This window comes from Carcharodon carcharias, chromosome 12, assembly GCF_017639515.1.
Source record: "Carcharodon carcharias isolate sCarCar2 chromosome 12, sCarCar2.pri, whole genome shotgun sequence".
Lineage (NCBI taxonomy): Eukaryota > Metazoa > Chordata > Chondrichthyes > Lamniformes > Lamnidae > Carcharodon > Carcharodon carcharias.
The window spans coordinates 103,355,577-103,377,266 of NC_054478.1; the positions used below are offsets into that span (position 1 = coordinate 103,355,577).

Consider the following 21,690-nt stretch of genomic DNA (forward strand, 5'->3'; position numbering starts at 1 on the left):
TAAAACACTCTCCTGAGAAAATAATTAACTAAAACTCACAGCTAAAAAAGGGCACTGTGATTTAATTTAAGAATATGATAAAGCAGCCTCTCACAACAAGCTATGATAATTATTTAATCATTTACTGAACAGTTAAGTCAATTTTAAAAGCTCTCATCAACTCCTTAAATTTATTCTCTTAACTTCAACTCAGCTCCACAGAACATTTAACTCATCACAGTAACCAACTAAATGCAATTCCGAATCTATTCAACTTTCCTGGGACGGTCAAGTATTTTTGGTTACTTTAGCGTGGTGTTTCTCAAAGTAGGATCCACTGACTGCTGGGTCCGTAAAGACTTTTTAGGGGGTCTGCAAAATAGCTGAGCAGCACGAAACTGAGCAGCAGCCAGAGATGGGAGTGGTGCAGCACATGGAGAGCGGACCTGCATGAGAAGGCAGCGATGGCAGGAGATAAGCCCCTTCAGGCTGTTTATACCTGCCAGAACAGAAGTGTGACGTCAAGGGCAAACAGGTAGGTGATTGTCTCTTTTGATTGGCCAAGTGGTTTAAATCAGGAGACGTTATTATAGCTGAAGAGTATAGTTAAGAAATTCATTTTTAGAAAATTTAACATTCAAATTCATCAATTAAATAGAATAGAGATGGCTGGGCAGGCGATGTGTTGCAGATGTAGTATGTAGGAGCTGGTGGACGCCGGTGCAATCCATGGTGAGTGGATGGCTGCTCGAGGAGATTCAGCTTGGAGGTCATGAGCTGGAGTCCAAGCTGTGGACACTGCGACACATCAGGGAGGGGGAGAGTTACCTGGACAGTGTGTTTCAGGAGACAGTCACGCCCGTTAGATTAATTACATTAAATTTGGACCATGGTCAGGGACAGGAGGGTGTGACTGCAAGTGAGACAGGTATGGGGATCCAGAATTTAGCTTTGGAGGAGCCTCAGCCAGTGCCCTTGTCCAAAGGTACGAGGTTCTTGCTCCCGGTATGGATGAGGGAAAAGATGTAGGGAGAATGAGCCAACTGACCATAGCACAGTGGTACATAGCGCCATTCAAGTGGGGGAGGAGTGGGGGGGGGTAGAGAAAACAGAAATGTAGTTGTAATAGGGTATGGCACAGTTGGGGGAATAGATCCTGTTCTCTGGCAACAAAGACAGAGCATCCCGAAGGCTGTGTTGCCTACCTGGTGCCAAAGTTAAGGACATCTCTTCAGGGCTGGAGAGGAACTTGGAGTGGGAGGGGAAGGATCCAGTTGCTGTGGTCCACAGAAGCACAAACAACATAGGTAGGACTAGGAAAGAGGTTCTGCTGAGGGACTATGAGCAACTCGGGGCTAAGTTCAAAAGCAGAAACTGTGAGAGCTGTTGCATTGGGATGGGCTTCATTTGAGCTATGCTGGGACTAGTGTCTTGATGTATCATATAACTGGGGTTGTAGATAGGACTTTAAACTAATTAGTGGGGCAGGGGGTTCAATTGAAGGGAAGTTTAAAATATCAAAAAGAAATGAGAGAGCAGAGGTGCAGCATAGTGAAGAGGCAAACGATAATCAAAGTGCGACAGAAAGGGGCAGAAAATATAAGCAGAAGAATGCAGCAGAAATTAGAACCAGAATGAGTAATTGTAAAAAGTCAAAGCTTAAGACTCTTTATCTAAATGCATGTAGCATCTGTAACAAGATAGATGAGTTAACAGCCCCATAGAAATAAATTAATATGACTTGACATGGTTGCAGGGTGACTAAGGCTGGGAAATCAATGTTCAACATTCTGGAAAAATAGACAAAAAGGAAAAGGAGGAAGGGTACCATTGTTAATAAAGTAAGGTATCAATGTGGTGGTGAGTAGTGACATAGGTGCAATAGGTCATGATGTGGAACCAGTTTGGGTGGGAATAAGGAATAGCATGGGAGGGAGTCATGGCTGGGAGTTGTCTATAGGCCGCCGATGAGTTGCCTCACTGTAGGACAAAGTATAAATTGGGAAATAACGGAGGCTTGTAAGAAGGGCGCTACAATTGTCATGGGTGACTTTAACCTATATTTAGATTATAATTATAATAATTATATTGACTGGACAAATCAGATTGGCAGGGGTAACATGGAAGATTAATTTGTAGAGTGCATCAGGGATTGTTTCTTAGAGTAATACATTGCAGAACCTCCCTGGGAACAGGCTATTTTAGATTTAGTAATGTCTAATGAGGTGGGATTAATAAGAGATATCATCATTGAGGATCCTCTAGGGAATAGCGATCACAACATGGTAGAATTTCAAATTCAGTTTGAGGGCAAGCAACTCGGGTCTCAAACCAACTTAAATCATGGCAATTACAGAGTTATGAAGAAAGAGTTGTCTAAAGTGGGCTGGGAAAATAGACCAAGGGTAAGGTCAGTGGTTGAGCAAAGGCAGACATTTAATCAGATATTTCATAATGCTCTGCAAAAATTTATCCCTGTCAAAAAAAGGACTTGGTGAGAAGGATGAACTACCCGTGATTAACAAAGATGGTCAAGGAGAATAACCAATCAAAAACTAGGGCGTACAAAGCAGCAAAAAGTAGTGGTAGGCTACAGAATTGGGAATTTTTTAGGAACCAGCAGCAGATGACTAAAAGCTAATAAAGAGAGAGAAAATTGATTATGAAATTAAATTGGCAAAAAATATAAAAACAAACTGCAAGAGCTTCTCCAGGTATATGAAAAAACATGAGTGACTAAAGTAAGCGTGGGACCCTTGGAGGATGTGACTGGAGAATTGATAACAGGGAACAGGGAAACAGCAAATAATTTAAACCAATATTTTGCATTGGTCTTTACGGTGGAGGACACTATAATCATCTCAAAGATATCAGATAAGCAAGGAGCTAATAGGAAGAAAGATCTTGTAATGGTTTCTATCACAAGGGACAAAGTATTTGACAAACTAATGGGACTAAAGGCAGAAAGGTTGCCAGGATCAGATGGCCTGCATCCAAAGGTTTTAAAGGAAGTGGCTGCAGAGATAGTGGAGGCATTGGTCGAAATATTCCAGAACTCACTGGATTCCAGGGGGTCTCAGTGATTGGAAAACTGCTAATGTGACGCCCCTGTTCAAGAAGGGAGGGAGACAAAAAGCAGGAAACTATAGGCCACTCAGCCTAACATCTGTCATTGGGAAAATGCTAGAGGCCATCGTTAAGGAAGAAATAGAAAATTTAGGAAAGCTTAACGCAATCAGAGTCAACATGGTTTTGTGAAAGGGAAATCATGTTTGACAAATTTGCTAGAGTTTTTTGAGAACATAACAAAGAGTTGATAAAGGGGAATTGGTAGATGTAGTGTATTTGGATTTCCAGAAGGCATTTGATAAGGTATCACATAAAAGGTTATTGCACAAGATAGGAACTCACGGTATTGGGGGTAATGTTTTAGCATGGACTGAGGATTGGTTAACACAGAAAAGAAAGAGAGTCAGGATTAATGGGTGTTTTTCAGGTTGGAAAGGCGTAACTAGTGGAGTGCCACAAGGGTCAGTCCTAGGGCCTCAATTATTTACTCTCTATATTAATGACTTGGAGGAGAGGGCAGAGTGCAATATGTCCAAATTTGCTGATGTTTCAGAAATAGGTGGGAAGGCATGCTGTGTTGAGGACATAAGGAATCTGCAAAGGGATATAGTTAGGTTGAGTGAGAGGGTGAAAACTTGGCAGATGTATTTTAATGTAAGGAAGTGTGAGGTCATGCACTTTAGTAGGAAGAATCAAAAGGCAGACTATTATTAAAATGGAGAGAGACTCCAAAAAAGTAAAACACAGAGGAACTTGGGTGTTCTTGTGCATGAAACACAAAAAGTTAGCATGGAGGCACAGCAAGTAATAAGAAAGCAAATGGAATTTTGGCCTGTATTGCTAGTGGGTTGGAGTTTAAAAATAGGGAAGTCTTGTTAAAACTGTACAGAGTGTTGGAGAGGCCACACCTAGAGTACTGTGTACAGTTTGGGTCCCCGTATTTAAGAAAGGACATACTGGCATTGGAGGAAGTTCAAAAGAGATTCACTAGACTGATTCCTGGGATGAAGGGGTTGACTTATCAAGAACAGCTAAACAAATTAGGCCTTTATTTATTAGAGTTTAGAAGAATGAGGAGTGATCTTGTTGAAACGTACAAGATTCCGAGGGGGCTTGACAGGGTTGATGTTGAGAGGATGTTTCCACTAGTGGGGGAATCTCAAATTAAGGGACATAGTTAGTGAATAAGGGGACACTCATTTAAAACTGAGAAGCGAAGAAATTTCTTCTCTCATAGGGTAGTGAATGTCTGGAATTCTCTACCCCAGAGAGTTGTGGAGGCTAGTTCACTGGAAGTATTTAGAGAAGAAGTAGATAGATTCTTGAAATATTGGGGAGTTGAGGGCTATGAAGTGCTGGCACGAAAGAGGGGCGGAGGCCTGGGGCAGTTCAACCATGATCTTATTAAATTGTTAGGGCAGGCTTGAGGGGCCGAATGGTCTAGTCCTGCTCCTATTTCTTATGCTCTTATGTTTTTATGGTGCGAGCTTGGAGGTGGGAGTGGAGTATGACCATCAATATATACAGGGCAGAGAGGGCTTACTATCTCACCTAGGAGGTGAATGGGCATGGAGGAGCATTCAAAATGACAGGAAGATCATCAGATAGACTTGCAGCTATCAACATTAATGGTGGACAACAGGTGAGTTCAAGAGAAGAGATTTTTAAATATTTAAGTGCTACAGAAAGGAAGTGTCCCAAAATATGAGTTTGCCCAGGTATTATGAGTATTATATATTATTGTAATTTAGGGTGCCCACGATTACTAATCCATTCTATGAGAGGACCTTCAACCAAAACATTTTGAGAACCACTGCTCTAATAGTTTAATTGGGTGGAATTTTCCATGGCCACTGGCAGCGGGTGTGTTAAGTGGCGTGCGCAGACAACATGGCGTGATCGGTTTCACGATGGCAGGAAAGCAGGTTGCGATCTTCCGCTCAGCCCGCTGTTCCCACCAACGGTCGACAGGGAGCTCACTGTAATACATCAGTATATAATTAAAAGGCCATCCCACCAGGCTCTTGGACCACCACCGGATTGTCCATGCACGTTGGCAGGAAAGCACATCAACGTGTTTCACAACGGCAACATGCACTTGGTAGCCTTTACTTTGGGGGAACTGAGGGTGAGTGAACATTATCGTTCTGCAGAGCTTGCCAGGGTTGCCTGTTGCTTTGAAGTTTCAAGGGCGCCGGGGGGCCTGGGTGAAATGCCGCCCTGCCTCAGAGGCGACTGTTTTCGTGGAGGGGTGATGCCTGGAGGCAACTGCTGCCCAACCCCAGAGGCAACTGTTGCTGTTGTCGGCGGAGGCGGGTGGGGGGGGTCCGACTGCTGCCCTGGTGTTGGATCCCTCGCACAGAAAAGCGAGGTGGGGGGCAGGGTAGACAAGGGAAATGGCTAAGCAGGAAGGACATCTGTATAAAGTGACCATTCCTCTGCAACTGAGAAAGTTCAGACGCAGCCACAGTGATAGGATTGGAGTTGGGCTCCTAATCTGCCTGCCCACGCAAGAAACGCAGAGACACCAAAGTGCCACCAAGCACTCCAGACCTTACCAGCCCAGCCCTCCTACTGCCCTGCCAGCACAGACTGATTTGTACTGGTTTTGATATGTACAAGAGATAGCGTGCATTTGCATTTTTGGAATAGAGCATTCAAGAAGTGAGATGAAAACTGACAGCTATCTAGCAGCTGTCAAGCAATATGTTTATATTACTAATAAAATTGATACTATGAAATGGATTTTACTGTTAGAGGGGTTTAGTTCAGAGGTTGCTGAGACAATGAGAACTAACATCCATGGGCAGTGGTAGGTACAATTTTAGCAGTTTTTGGGCGTGCAGAGCAGAAGCAATGCAAGACCAACAGCAGCAGCAAGCCTCCAACCATCTCCACAGTAACCAAAGTTGAAAGAACCTTATTTTGAATTCGTAAGGTGAAAATGCTTTGCCTGGTGTTTGGTTAGGTCTAAGGGTTGCCATTGCCTTAATGGAGATTAGTTTGGGAACTTGTTAAAAGTTATGATAGTAGTAATTTTAACCCATGTGTATATGTATTTTAACCTGTGTAAGTTAATAAAATGTTTCATTTAATTTAATGTAAAGCTCCGAGAACTGGTGCTCTGATTCCTGAATTTAGAGTCGCATCTCAAACATAACACTTAAAACTATAGGTTATTTAAAGTTTCCCTCTGGGATTTTTAAAATAACTCTGCTTTACCAACTGCATCGGTCATAACAGCCGGTTACTCCTAGGGTCACCTGGGTGAATGGGCCCGGAATGTGCACCTATTGATCCTCCTCCCTATGGGCCCCTGGCTGGCTGAGGGGAAGGGATAGCTGGAGTGAGACTGAGCTGCCCCGCACCCCTCTCATGTACACACTGTGGTAGGCCAACTATGGCATCAGCGATGGAGTTGAGCCTACACAGCAATGCAGAAGTGATGTCCTGGACCAAGGTCTGCATGGCAGCTGCCATCCTACCAGTGTTGACCTCAGTGCATTGGCATACCGGCACTATCACCTCAGCCTGAAGGCGGATGGACTCCTCCATCGTGCCTTGCAATCTGAGGAGTGCAGCGGATACCCCTTCTTGGTGTTCCCGAGCTTGCCGTTGCAGCTCCAGTAACAATGACATGACCAAGTCCAGAGGCTCGTCATCTGAATTGGACTCAGCAAATTTCTGGCCTCCAGCAGTCCTCCGAGTGCCAGAGTCTTGGGAAGTCCCTGCCGTTGCGTGCTGTGGATCAGATAATGCGATGTGCTCACCAGATTGTGATCCCATGTCTATTCTAAAGTTAGGTCCCACCGAGGTGTGTGTCTCTGTGCTGGTGGAAGGTGTGGGTGAGCACGGTGATGGAACTTCGAGGAGGATGCTTTCAGATTCCCCTTCGGTGGATTCTTCGGGGTTTGATTGGAGATCCTGGGTCATGGACTCTATCTGCTGTTTGGTAGACGTGCCTGTGAAAGCAAGGAGAGATAATTAGTGCATGGCAGTGGCCTGTGAAAGAAGACACATCACTCTTGGCATGGTTGTTTGTTGGATGTTGCACTGCTGGATCCTCACTTGGTAGAGCAGCGCCAACCTCACTGTCAGCACAGGGCCAGTCTAGATTCTTGCCGGCCAGCTGGATAGCTCTGTTTTCAAAGTCCATGAGGACTTTGATTTCGGGCATTCCACCACCGGTCTGTGACCTCTCTCTCTTGTTATGAGCCAGCTTGTCCTGCATGAATAGAGATGAAGGAAGTGTAAACAGGACGCCTGCCAGGCCAGATGATAAATGTGCTTGGCCTGTGCGGGTAGTGAGTGGTCCCATGAACGGGATGAGGGCAATGAAGTGTGTGTGAGAGAGTGAATGGTGATGTCCCTTGAACTGGCAGTAAGTGAGGGCCCTATGGATGTGTGCTGAGTTTGTGAGTGTGTGAGTAGAGACTGATAAAAAGAGTGGCTTACCCTGGTGGAATGGAGGAGATCATTAATCCTTTTGCGGCACTGGGTGGCTGTCTTCTTCTGAAGGGCATTGGTGCTGACCACCACTGTCACCGCCTCCCTAGCCGGATTGGTCACGTTGCTGCCCATCCTGTGGCCAAAGCTGGGGTACAGGACATTTTGGCAGGCCTCCACGGCATCCAGCAGTCACTCGAAGGACCTGTCCTTAAACTAGGGCGGGGGGGGGCTGTGCTCTTTTTTCCTTTGCTGGCCATGTCTCCCAGGCAGTGGTGGTGAGTTGGTAGCGTGCTGGCAGCTGCCTTTTAAACATGGCGGCCGGTGTGATGCAATAGCGGGGTGATGGTAGGAGGGCAAATGAGAGCCTGCCCACCATAGAAGTGGCATGTTTCCTGGGAATACATAAATAATGAGGCAGGTTTGGGACAATAGGGTGTGAAAATCCGCCATTGCAGTCAGCGGGTAAACATCGTTTTACCCGCCCGCTATCACACTTAGTGCAAATCTGGGAAAATTCCTCCCATTAAAACTGACTTTGATACACCAGCTGTGTATCCAGTTTAGGAATTCTCTGATTTAAAGTTCAGGAGTTATTAATCACAAAAACCTACTTCAGAGATATTAGCAGAGTAAATTTGAGTCAGCTTATCATGATGCATTTCTTCTAACAGGCTAGTTTTAGTATTACCATTCCACAAAGATAATTGGGTTCTGGTTCTCTTCTTCTTTCAGGAAATGAAAAATCTTTCATGTGTTGCAGTAATTTTGATCATTGTGTGTTTTGACTTTTCTTTTTATAAATCCTAAAACCAGGCTGAATTTGTTTTCAAGGTCAGTCAGGAGCTAAGCTCCAGTGTAAAAATATACAGTAATGCTCTACACGCTTTTTAGTACTGCCACAAACACCTCTCTTTTAAACTCTTCAAACTTCTCAAATTAAAATTAAAAACTTATGGGTCCTTACTATTACCCTCCAATTTTACAGGAGTATTTGGCTTTAATGTGTTTTTTGTCTTTCCCCACACTATCTAGCTAATCTCAAATATTTGACGGATTTTCCTTTCCTGGAATTGTGGAATAAATAATTTATCAAAGTAAAATACCAGTTCACAGCTATGTATGTTTCAGCCCAACTTGTGTTTTTATGATGCTGCTTAAAGTCCTGCAAAATATTTCCAAATTGTAACTGCACATGTTTAATTGCTCAGTGTCACAAGCTTGTGTTCATTTAGTATGGAATTTGTACATATGCTCTTGTACACCATTCTACCAAGGAAACGGTAGCAGACTGGCAGGAATGTGTAAGTTGTCCATGCTGATTGAGTAAATAGCACCAACTTGCTCTTTCGTTATTTTCTTTTAAGTGAATTGTTTAGAATTATTAACATTGAAATTTATTTTGTGAATATAATCAATATTTGAATGGCTGCACTATATGATGGATCTACTCCTTAAAAATCCACCTTAGCAGGATAGCTTGTTTAATAGTTTATCATTGCAGATATGTGGAATATAATGCGAAATAGGTACAGCCAAGTTTAATGGGTTGTGAACAACACCAGTCTTTCAATGCAGCCCACATATAACATTAACAGTGTAGAAAATGACGAGCATCAAAGGTTCTGAAGGACAGTTTAATTTCTTTAAACATTTATCCAGGATTTATTAGCAATACATTTTAAAAATAGACCTAACAGAATTCTTCAGAATGAGTACGAACTATGGCACAAAAAGAACCCGCATTTGATGAATTGCTAAGTGACCATTTTGTGGCTACTTACTGTACTGTAAGTCAGATCACTAATTATTTGAAAACGATAAAACAAGACAAAGGGTGGAATCTTCCCCTCCTTCCATAAGTTCCATGGCGAGATGAGCAAGTCGGAGTGATTCCCGCTGTGGGGCAGGGCAGCCTTTTACATGAGATTGTACGCTCCCTGCCTCGTTAGTCATGCATGCACGCATTCTGCATTGAATCTTATGGTGAGACGTACATAAAGACAGGTTGTCATGTCCGGGCATTATATTTAAAAAAACACCTGGGCAGGCCTTCACTATCGGGAAGAAGGATGAGCAAGGAAAGGCAGCAAGCTGCAGCTCCCTACTTCAGTGGTGCATCCCTCAAGCATCTCCTGGAGACAGTTCAAGAAAGGCTTCCTTTTCCCCAGGGATGCCTGCAGGAGGCAAACTGACCACTGCAGCTTGGGAGTAGGTAGCCAAGGCAGTCAGCGCCTGTGGGGTGCAGTGTAGCAAATGGGTCAACGATCTGTGCCACTAGGGTAAGTGAGCCTTCCATCCTTCCAACCCACCTCACCATTCAGTGAAGTCACAGCCATGGGGTGGAGTGCAGGGTAACTTGTAGGTGCTGCTACTTCCCCACGCATCTGCTGCCCTTGTCCTCCTCGCTGATAGAGCTTGCAGGGTTGAAGATTGCTGTTCAAGGAGCCTTGGTGACTTACTGCAATGCATCTTGTACATGGCACACACTGCTGCAACTCTGTTGGTGGTGAGGGACTGAATGCTGAGGTTGCTGGATGAAGTCTCAATTAAGCGGTCTGCTTTGTCCTGGATGTTGTCCATATTCCTGGGTGTTCTCGGAGCTGCACTATCCAGGCAACTAGATACTATTTCATCTCACGCCTCACTTGTGCCATGCACATGGTGGTCGGTTTTTGGGGAATCACGAGGTCAGTTACAGATTTAGCAGGCTGAGACCTGATCATCGATCATATGTGCTCACAATCCATCCCTCTGTCTTTATGCAGGAGAAGACTGTCCACAACAGGAGGGAGAGTGATAAAACGAGAGAGGGGGATACCTGAGTTCAGGCCCCTCATTGCATCCGGACAGCAACCGCAGAGCTGGCAGGGGAGGGCAGTGACCGTGCCTGTGCCGACAGCGAATGTCGGCCTCCCCCAGCATCTGGTGCATAACCCAGACAACCTTGGAAAATCAAGGTGATTGATGAGTGCCAAGTTTGTGCCAACCTAGGCAGCCACATAATCTGTCCTCTCTCCATTCTAGGTGCCAGCAGGAAGAGCCCAGCCCCCGCCCCTGAGCCCACAGACCACAGGAGACCTCGGAAAAGGATGAGGATGACTTCACACCACTACAGCCATCACAGCATTCAGCTACACTCTCCACCAGCCCAGACACACATTCCTCGATGGGTCATATATCAAGTTTAGGCTTGGGGTCACAATCTAGTAGTTGCCGTACAGACTTGTGCCCCCAGCAGGAGGCGGCACTGACAGCCAGGGTCTCTGGCAGCTGGAGGACTGCTGGAAAAGAGGCCTCTGCTAAGACTGAGTCAGATGATGAGCCTCTGGAAGTGGCCCTGGAGAAGATGCTGGAGTATCAGAAAGTCGAAGGGAAACATCAGACAGCGGTGTCAGAGGCCTGCAACAGAGTGGCATGCCAGGCAGAGGAGTGCATCCATGTGCTCTCTGATGTAGTTGTTCCAAAATGCAAGCACATCGAAGTCTCAACGGGGAGGATGGCGGATGCTATGGAGAACATGGTCCAGCAGAACACCCAGTTGCACGCCTTCTGCTGTAGCCATGGGTGAGCTTTTGCAGTGGCTATGCGAGATGGGGGCAGGGCACCTCGGCCTCCCTCCAGGTGCCCCTTCTCCTCAAGGAGTCAGGGCAGGGGCCTCAGGCACTCAAAGGGAGGAGGAGCATCAGGCAGACACCATGGGGGCATCCACCCTGGAATCTCCATGAGCATCCAAGTATTCCCAATCGCCTCTGCTTGTACCCCCATCAGCTTCAGCTGCTGAGGCCGAGAAGGGTGCACCTGTCCCTGAGCAGGAAACCCAAAATAATCCGGGGCCTTCCAGGCCTTGGACCTCCAGAGGATGATCACTGAAGTCATCACCGACAACAAGGCAGGGTAGTCAGCAGGCTGCCTCCACCTCAGCTGCGGATGTCAGTATGCACCTAGACATAGGATAAATTAAGGAAAATTAAGAAGTATTGAATTAGCACTGGTGGTACAGGTTTTTAATCATTGTATACAGTTTTTGCACTCCCAAATATATGTTATCTTGCACTGACTGGAGGTCTCCTGGATTCATTCTTGCTGCTATTAGTTTTAATGGCTATGTGCATTCCACCCTTTCCAGTGGGGACCAAGGATGAGTTTTCCTCCCTCTAATACATGGCTGTGCATGGAGACATCACTCTTTGGCAAGGGTGATAACTGTCATCTGTGAGAGTTCTTTCACTCCACTGCCCTCAAGACTCTATGGCTTGACCTGGTCACAGTGAAAAGACTAATCACATGAGCCCTTGTCAGGCAGGTTCATTCCCCCAAGAGGTTGGAAGTTTTGCAGTCACAACTTGGTTGCCATTCATCCGCATGCTCCTTGTAAGAACGCTGCTCCCTCCCTCCCCCAACCTTCTTCCCTAACTCTGCCTGGAGCCGATGGCAAATGGCTCAGAGTGAACAGCAACTTTGCACCTTGCTGGCATCTTGTTGTTGTGAGAAATCTCTGGGCCAGATCTGCTGCCATGTGGCCTTCATCAAATAGTGAAGATTAGCAAATCAAAAACTTGCCATGAACTTCGGGAAGAGAAGATCCCAACCTGGTTTCCTGACGTCCGGAAACCGATCTTTTGCTCCCCCCCCATGTCTTCCACACCCAACTGCCATGGATCCTGCTAATGGTGAGAGGGGAAAATTCCATCCCAAAGTTCTCACACAATTAGAAATTGTTAGCTCCTTAAATTATTAAACTATCATAACAATTGATTAATAACCATGACATCAAACCTGAGTTTTATCTTACCGTTAAAAAGTCATTTACTTACCTAACTTGGTAGCATAAGTATTCACCAGCTTCCAATTTATATATAGTGTGTATATATTGTTATTTAATACAAGTACCTTGTTTTATAGGCTGGTTAATTTAGATTTTATGGATAGTGTTTAGCCAGGGAGCAACTGTATTTTAATTAGCACATCTTTCAAACCTGAAACTGAAAACAACTGCACAGAATAGATCTTATGATACCTGTAAGTGTTCCCAGATATTAAGATACTTGTCAGCTGAAGAGGTGATGGCAGTTAATGTTAAAAGGCAAACATGCCAGTCTACACATAAGCTAAGTTTCTCATTTCATTTGATTCTTGTTCTAAGCTACACTGTACAATGAACTTTGGGATTGAAGTTGCAGAAAGGAAGACAAGACTGGAGCTATCCTGCCTGGTCAACATATTGCAAAGTTAGGGCTGCAAAGTGAGGTTTCAGTCAGGGAATATATCATCTGTTCGCCATCCCTGTAGCATAGACATGAACCCAATGAATTTTGGGTTGAAAATGCCCAAGGTAAATTACAATTCAAAAACTAATGCACACACGGTCTAATTGATAAGGGCTTCTTAAAACTGATTTACTGTTGTCCTTACATGGAGGTATAAATTGCCTCAAATGAAAATTCGAGCAGGTGTTTGGAATCCAAGGACTGTATGCTTTGTAAAAATTGGAAGAACGTTGAATTTTGGACATTCTCCTGAGTTTTATTTTTAAAGGCTACAAGTTCGCTTTGGCCTGTGAGCAAGTTGCTTTTTCCAAGAAATCACATGACTTCAACGAGATAACCAGCAAGACACCTGGTGTGATAAGAGTAATTTTGCTTACTTGACTTAATGCAAAAAACTGCTGTTGCCAGGTCCTAGGCTCCTGCTGATTGGCTGAAAACACCTCGCCTGGGAGAAGTTCTCTCTGAACGTTTTATTTAGAATTCAGTGTGTGCCAGGTGAGCAAACTGTAGACTGTCTCTCTCTCTCTCTGCCCTGTATTATCTGTAGTCCAGGCTGAAGTGTTCATGGTCAGCCACAAAAATCTCACCTCAGTATAACTCATATAGTGTTCCCTTAAGCCAACCTCTGCAGAGGCTTTATTTGTCTTGTCCTTTGTTTAGTAATTGTGTGTGTATGTGTATGTGTGTCAGGGTTTTATTAAAGGGGTAAATCATTACACTTCCGGATTACAAATTGTATGTTAACCAGTTTTGCAACTTGTTTTAAAAAAAGGAGTTTTGTTTCATTATAAATCAATTATTCTGAGTTTATTGAAAGAAGCCTGGGGCTGAACTTTCCCCGTTGGTGGGGGGTTGTGCGGGGGTGGGTGGGAGCGAGCAAAACCGAATCGGCACCCCCGATTGGGTGCACGCCGCCATTTTATGTGGGCGGGCCAATTAAGGCCCGCCCAGTGTGACACGCACCCGGAAGCGCTGTGCGTTCCCTGTGCAGGCGGGGGGATTCCCTGAGTCGGGGCCTGTGCTCTTCTGCACATGTGTGCGAAAGAACACAGAAAGCTCCCTGAGGCACCTCTGTGCTTCAGGGAGATTAGTTTGAGTTCTGGAAAATTTACTAAAGGTGAAAAAAAAATTTAAGGACATGTCCCCTCATATGAAACTGTCACATGAGCTGGGACATGTCCAGTAATTTTTTCAAAATTTTTAATTTAATTAATAAACTCTTCATGAAACCTCATTCTGTGTGTGGATGAGGTTTAATGAAAAATGCGAAGGCCGCTTGGGATCTTCACCTACCCGCCAATCTTAAGCTTGGATGGGCAGCATCCTTAACAATTTTAAATACTTTCTTAATGGCTTTAATAGGCTTTTGACAGTTTGGCGGGCACGCAGCCAACATGGCTGCGTGCCCGTCAAACTCACAATCTAAATGACATCTTACGCATCAGCGAGCAGGCCCTGCCCCCAGCTCGCCGACAGGAAAATTCTTCCCCTGGTTAAAGTTGCTTTCATTCTGTGTCTAGCAGTAGTGAAGGCAAACAATTGGCCATTTTGTTGAGTAAATTAAAAATTTACACTTATGCTGCGACCTGTAGAGCAGTAGGGATGGAGAAACTGCGCACACCTCCAATCCCGGTCATAACACAGGCTTTAAGTATAGGAGAGGAATTACAGAATAAAGTTTCCCTTTCTAATAGCACAGACAAAAATCAAAAGCAGTGAAACACCATTGGAAATTTACATTTCTGGCATCATCAAAATTCCAGGAATAATTTCCCATCTTAAATATTGGCAGGTTGTGACAATATTTCATTGTGTCCTCCCACAATTCATAAATTAAACATCTAGGGCTAAAAATTCATCTGCGCCATTTTTTGGGTAGACAAATTTTGTGTCATACTAGCCTTGATATGAATGGGAATCGAGTTCTCATGACCTGAAATGCTAACTCTGTTTCTCTCTCCACAGATGCTGCCAGGCCTGCTGAGTATTTCCAGCATTTTCCGTTTTGATTTCAATCTGAATGAGTATGGGGAAGCTGCAAATCGTGGCCCCGCATCCAAAAATCATGGTGATTTTATTTCATGTTCCAAATATTTCATTAACTTTAGAATTAAAAGTGTCAATTGCTGTTCAATACTGCACAGATAATGAAGATCTTCAATATCAAAATATATAAATTGCAGGTAAAGTAGGTATGGAAATATTTTCCTACATAGCAATGGTTCTTACTGAGACTGTACAGAGGGTCACAACTAAGCCTTCCGGAGTGCCCATTTTATTTTTTTTTTAGCAATTTCAGGATTTGGACCCATCTCTAGTTGTCCTTTAGATGGTATCATGATCCCTGTGGTGAAGGTGTTCCAAAAATGCTGTTATGTATGCAGTTCCATGATTTTGATCCAGCCACAATGAAGGAATGGCAATATTGATATCTGTCCATGTCAGGATGGCTTGTGATTTAAAAGTCAACTTGAAGGTGATGGTGGTCCTATACCTCAACTACTCTTGTAACACCAGGTGTGGGTGTCATAGGTTTGGCAGATGCTGACAAAAAAGTCTGAGCGAGTTGCTGCAACGCATCCAGTAGGTGGTACACACTGCTCCTTCTTACACTGGTGATGGAATAGTTGGATATTTAAGCTAGTACATGAGGTGCCAATCAAGTTATTGCTTTGTCCTGGATGTCGCCAAACTTCTTGGATGTTGTTGCAGCTATATCCAACCAAGCCAGTAGAGAGTACATCATCTCACCTATGACGTGTGCCTTTTAGGTGGTGGAGAGACTTTGGTGAAGTCAGGAAGTGAGTCTCAGAATACTCAGCCTCTGACCTGCTCTAGGAAATGTAGTATTTATATGTTTGGTCCAGTTTAGTTCTGGTCAATGGTCAAAACCCCCACCCTCTACCCACAGACAGCTGATGGCGGGTGTCTCAGTGATGGTAATGCCATTGAATGTCAAAGAGAGGTGATTAGGCACTCTCTTATTAAAGATGGTCATTACCTATCAATTAAGTTGCATGAATGCTACTCGTCACTTCTTAGCCCAAGCCTAGATGTTTTCCAGGACTTGCTGCTGACATGAACTGCTTCAATAGCTGAGGAATTATCAATGCAGCTGAACATGGTGCAATCATCAGTGAACAGTTCCACTTGTGATATTATGATGGAGGGAAGAGGGAAGGTCAATGATGAAGAAGCTGAACATAGCTGGGCCTAGAATGTCCAGGTCTTAACTTCTCTGGTCCTTTCATAGCCCACACATAGCTCTATAGGTTATCCCAAATTATCTTTAGGTTCCCTCAGACCAACTCAAGTTAGTTATAGGAACCTTCGTAAAACTGAAGGCAGTCTCCCTAGAACCTTTAAGAGATGCGGCAACAGGCAGGACAGGTTTCTGTTTTGCATATTGATAATAAACTAGTTTGGCAATAAACAATAGATATGCAATGTTGTAAATGCTCATTGGTATTTGGAGGAGTGCTTGAAATGAAGTCATAACTGAATTCTGATGTACTAAGGAGTAAAGATGTATTTTTTTGCCAATACCTTTAAAAAAGTTTGAATTTTTGTGCTTATTTGTAGATTTTCCAGCTATTGTCTTCATTTGCATATTTTGAATCCTTTTGATTGAGCTTTATTTTGAAGATTTTCATTTGGCCAATATGTCTTCCATCTTATAGATCTCAACAGGATGTGTGTTCATATTCATGATGCACCATCTGTCTAATGTAAATTAAACTGAAATGTGCCAAGTTGACACACATGGTTGTGTTGTGAGAGCTGCCTCAATTGTACATTGTGTGCATTACTGAGCAAATTACTATGCATAACAGATGCACAAATGAACTGATTATGCCCTTACATCTATTATCTAAAATTAAGCCAATAAAAGCTAATAATTTTTATTGTGATGTTAATTTTCAAATGATTAGTATCACAAGAGATTGGATGATGGATGGCAGGTTACTAAAACCATGTCATTAGAAAGCAAAAGCACTCACCTGTAAGAATTTCAGTCTGTGTAAGAAGTCATGCATGTAGCTGCCAAGTGGCTTGAGACTAGGGTACGATTTATTCATCCACATTCCTGGGATCTTTCCTGTCAGCATACTCTTCACCACCTCTTCCAGTTCAGCAGACATCACCACCAGTCCCTAAAAAATTGCCCATATATAAAATGTCAAATTAATAAGATTTTGCAGCAACATTTAACAGAAGGGAAGACAGCACTTAATCTCTGAGGTTTAGAAGAATGAGAGCTGATCTCATTGAAACAGACAAGATTTTGAAGCAGCTTGACACATTGAAAACTTGTTTCTCCTGGTTGGAGAATCTTGAACACTGACACCCAGCCTCAAGATAAAGGGTCAATCATTTAGGACTGAGATAAGGAAACATTTCTTCACTCAGAGGGCTGTGAGTCTTTGGAATTCTCTATCTCAGGGGATTTTAGATGCTCCATCATTAAATATATTCAGGGTAGAGAGAGATAGATAGATTTTGTGTCTCTCAGGGAATCAAGGGACATGGGGAGCAGGGGTAAAGGTGGAGTTGAGGCAGTAGTTCAGCCATGATCTTACTGAATGGCAGGTCTGGCTCAAAGGGCCATATGGTCTGCTCCTTATTTCTTATTTTGTAGATAGTCACATAAAGTTTCCATTCATTGTAAATAGTAAAGCAGGAACATAAGAACTTGGCCATTCAGCCACTCAAGCCTGTTTCACCATTTAATTAGATCATGGCTGATCTGAATCTTAACTCCATCAATCCACCTTGGTTCAGTTATCCTTAATAATCTTGCAACAAAAATCTACCAAATTCAATTTTGATTGATTTCAGACATCACCAAATGAAAAAAGATAATATCCAAAAGTAAAATACATCGGTATCAAACAGCTGGCAAGCAAACCAGTATCAAACGTAACACTCTGCATCCCTTTAGAACCAACTGGGGAGGTCAAGAGGGGGATCCTAAGCAGCCCAGGCTCTTCATAAATTTTGCTCTGATTTGAGCCCTGGAGAGGGTACTCCAGTTTGACTGAACACAGAGTTGGTCACCAAGTTGCAACCCATTGTTCATGAGATGGATCACTGCCAGAGATAAAGCTGAAATCACTGCAATGGAACAATCTCTGGCCGATGGTTTCATGTTTAGGACAAAGGAAAAATATTCCAAATATCACTTGCTATGATAGGTAGGAAACCATGTGCAACATTTGCTGGGATGTTGCTTAATAAACACAATTCCAACACATAGTACTACTTCTGCCACAACTAATATTTTAAGTAATAATGTGAGAAATAAGGGAGACATTCAAGCACTGGGGCAGTGCAGTGAAGAGCCATGAATTTGATTCAGAGATTTGGGTTATAAGGAGAAACTGGAGAGCTTTAGGTTCATCAATCTGAAAAGGATACATCTGAGAAGTGATCTCATAGTGTATAAGACAATAAATGGTATGGAAAAGGTTATTCTGGAATATTACCTCAAAACAAACAATGTGAGTAGGACAGTAAGATAAGCAGACAGAGGTTCAAACTACTGAAAGGTAACTTTGGGTCGATGTCAGGTTCTTCATGCAGAGAATAATCAATACTTAGGAAGTCTTCTTCTAGGCAGAGTGATATGATGAAAACTAGGAATAATTTAGAAAAAAACAGCTAGAAACAGCAATGCTCTTGTAGTCACAGTATTTATATGGCTGGTCCAGTTTAGTTTCTGGTCAGTGGTAACCCCCAGGACTTTGATAGTGAGGGATGCAGTGATGGTAATGACATTGAATGTCAAGGGGAGATAGTTACATTCTTTCTTGTTGAAGATGCTTATTGCTTGGCACTTGTATGGCATGAATGTTACTTGTCACTTATTAGCCCAAGCCTGATTGTTGTCCAGGTCTTGCTGCTTATGGACATGGACTACTTCAGTATCTGAGGAATCACGAACAGTGCAGAATATTATGCAATCATCAGCGAACATCCTCATTCCTGACTTTATGATGGAGGGAAGGTCAATGATGAAGCAGCTGGAGATTGTTGGGCATTGGACACTACCCTGAAGAACTCCTGCAGTGATGTCCTGTGACTGAGATGATTGACCTCCAACAACCACAGCGGCCTTCCTTTATGCTAGGTATGACTCCAACGAGTGGAGAATTTTCCCTGATTCCTATTGATTTCAGTTTTGCTAGGGCTCCTTGATGCCACGCTTGGTCAAATTATGCCTTAATGTCAAGGGCAGTCACTCTCACCTCACCCCTGGAGTTCAGCTCTTTCATCCATACTTAGACCAAGGGTATAATGAGATCAGGAGCTCAATGGCCCTGGTGAACCAAACTGAGCATCAGTGAGCAGATTATTGCTGAGTAAATAAGCACTGCTTGAGAGCACTGTCACCGATCCCGTCCATCACTTTGCTGATGTCCTCTATCACGGAGGTCTTAGACGACAGGACATGAGAGAGCCTGGACAAACCACTAACTCCTGACGAACTGACTAAGGCCCTTGAGTCCTTCAAGAAGTGTAAAACTCCCGGAAGCCACAGCTTACTGGCTGACTTGTATTCAGCTCTGCGGGACTGGATTGATCCAGACCTGCTAGAAATGTACGAGAGTATGCTCCTGGCTGGCAGCATGTCAGAAGGAAAGGCATCTTCACCCTCATCTACAAGCAGAAGGGGGAAAGGGAAGAAATTAGAAATTGGTGATCTATTTCACTGTTGAATGTGGACTATAAGATTCAGTCCAAGGTAATCGCCAATCAGGTCAAGTCTGCTCTGGAGTTGGCGATCCACCCTGACCAGACCTGCGCTGTACCTGGCAGGAAGATCTCTGACAGCCTTGCGCTACGCAGGGATATGATTCCCTATGTGCAGGACAGAGGTGTGGACACCTGCCTCATCAGCCTGGATCAGGAGAAGGCCTTTGACAGAATATCACACACCTACATGGTGGATGTGCTCTCCAAAATGGGGTTTGGGGAGGGAATCCACAACTGGATCCAACTGCTCTACACTAACATCAGGAGCGCAGTTTCAATCAATAGGTGGGAATCAGAAAGCTTTCCAATTAAATCTGGAGTCAGCAGGGCTGCCCTTTCTCCCCTATCCTATTTGTGCATTGCATAGAACCCTTTGCTGAGTCCATCAGGAAGGATTTGAGCATAAGAGGAGTGATGATCCCAGGCAGTGGAAGCACTCAGATCAAAGCCTCCCTATACATGGACGATGTTGCCGTCTTCTGCTCTGTTGGTGAGCAGACTGATCGCGTCCAGTTCAAACTGGCCTCGGGAACCAAGGTAAATCGTGGCAAGAGCGAGGCCATGTTCTTTGAGATCTGGGCTAACTGATCCTTTGTCCCCTTCACCATTAGGTCAGATGGCCTGAAGATGCTGGGGATATGGTTCGGAGGGACAGTGTGTGTTAGAAATTGGAAGGAGTGAGTGGCTATGGTGGGAAGGAAACTAGGCATGTGAGAGCGACGGTCCCTCTCCCTTGTAGGTAATAACCTAGTCATCAGGTGTGAGGCCTTCTTGCTGTTGCTGTATGTGGCGCAGGTCTGGACCATTCCTCACTGCTATGCGATGGCGATCACCCGAGCCATCTTTCACTTTATCTGGAGGTCAAAAGTGGATTGTGTTCACAGGGATGCGATCACAAGCCTCTAGATAAAAGGGGAAAAAATGGGCCCCAATATTGCCCTCATCCTGATGGCCATCTTTGTGTGCGGTTGCATCAAGCTGTGCATACCCTAGGTATGCAAACACCAAGTGTCACTACGTGCTGAGGTTCTACCTGTCCCCAGTGTTGCAAAGGATGGGTCTGGCCACACTGCCAGGGAACGCTCCAAGTAGTTGGACCTTGCCGCGCCACCTGTCCCTTGTGGAAAAATTTATGCAGAGAAACACCTTTGACCACAAGTCCATCAGGCAGTGGTTGGCACGTAATGTCCTAGAGGTCCTGCAGGAAAAGAAGATGGTGGACCCTGTCGGATGGATCCCTGAGCAGACTGTCAAAGGCATTTGGCAGAATGCCTCATCGCCAGAACTTTCCAACAAGCACCAAGATGTAGCTTGGCTTGTGGTGAGAAAGGCCCTCCCTATCAGAGCCTTCCTACATGCCAGGAGTCTCACCCCTTCTCCACGTTGCCCTCGAGGTGGCTGAGGTGGGGAAGAGACCGTTGGTCACTTCCTTGTGGAATGTGCCTTTGCAAAGAAGGTCTGGAGAGAGATGCAGTGGTTTTTGTCAAGGTTCATCCCGAACAGTTCTGTGACACAGGACCCTGTGCTCTATGGGTTGTTCCCGGGGACACCCACTGAGACAAACATCAACTGCAGCTCGAGGATCATCAACTCGGTGAAAGGCGCTCTTTGGTCTGCCCAAAAGTTGTTGGTCTTCCAGTGCAAAGAATTGTCCCCGACCGAGTATTGCAAACTGGCACATTCCAAGGTCCAGGATTACATGCTGAAGGGCACACTAAAGCTTGGGGCAATCACTGCAAAGGCGCAATGGGGAAGGGTCGCAGTCTGAGACATTTCTGCCATAGTGCACTGAGGGGCGAGGAATTATATAGACCCCTCGGGCTATACGACTCACAATGAATGTATGTAGTGAATACTAAATGTATTATTTTTGTACTGAAGCACCTCAGAGTGCAACATGATGTATGTCGATAACTCCAATAACATTGCACCGTCTGAATGTAATAACGTAATGAAATGACTGCAATATTCATTGATTGTATTGAAGCACCTTGTGATCCATGTGTAAAAGTTGAACATGATTGCACTTTTTGTGATGGCCATTTAGAAATGTTTTGCAATACTCTTTCAGATATTTTATGAATAAAATTTATTTTTCCAAAAAAAAATGATTAAGAGTTGATTGATGGGAATTGGTCAAGTTGAAATTGTCCTGTTTTTTTGTGAACTG

General features: G+C 44.1%; 1 protein-coding gene across 1 annotated transcript in view; it reads right to left on the minus strand.

Moving 5' to 3' along the window:
* The window catches only part of dnah7 (dynein, axonemal, heavy chain 7), a 616,407-nt gene that overhangs the window by 42,954 nt on the left and 551,763 nt on the right, over positions 1-21,690 (minus strand). Inside the window, exon 62 of the mRNA XM_041200170.1 lies at positions 16,766-16,918. Coding sequence (XP_041056104.1) covers positions 16,766-16,918 — 153 coding nt within the window. The remainder of the gene's footprint in view (positions 1-16,765; positions 16,919-21,690) is intronic.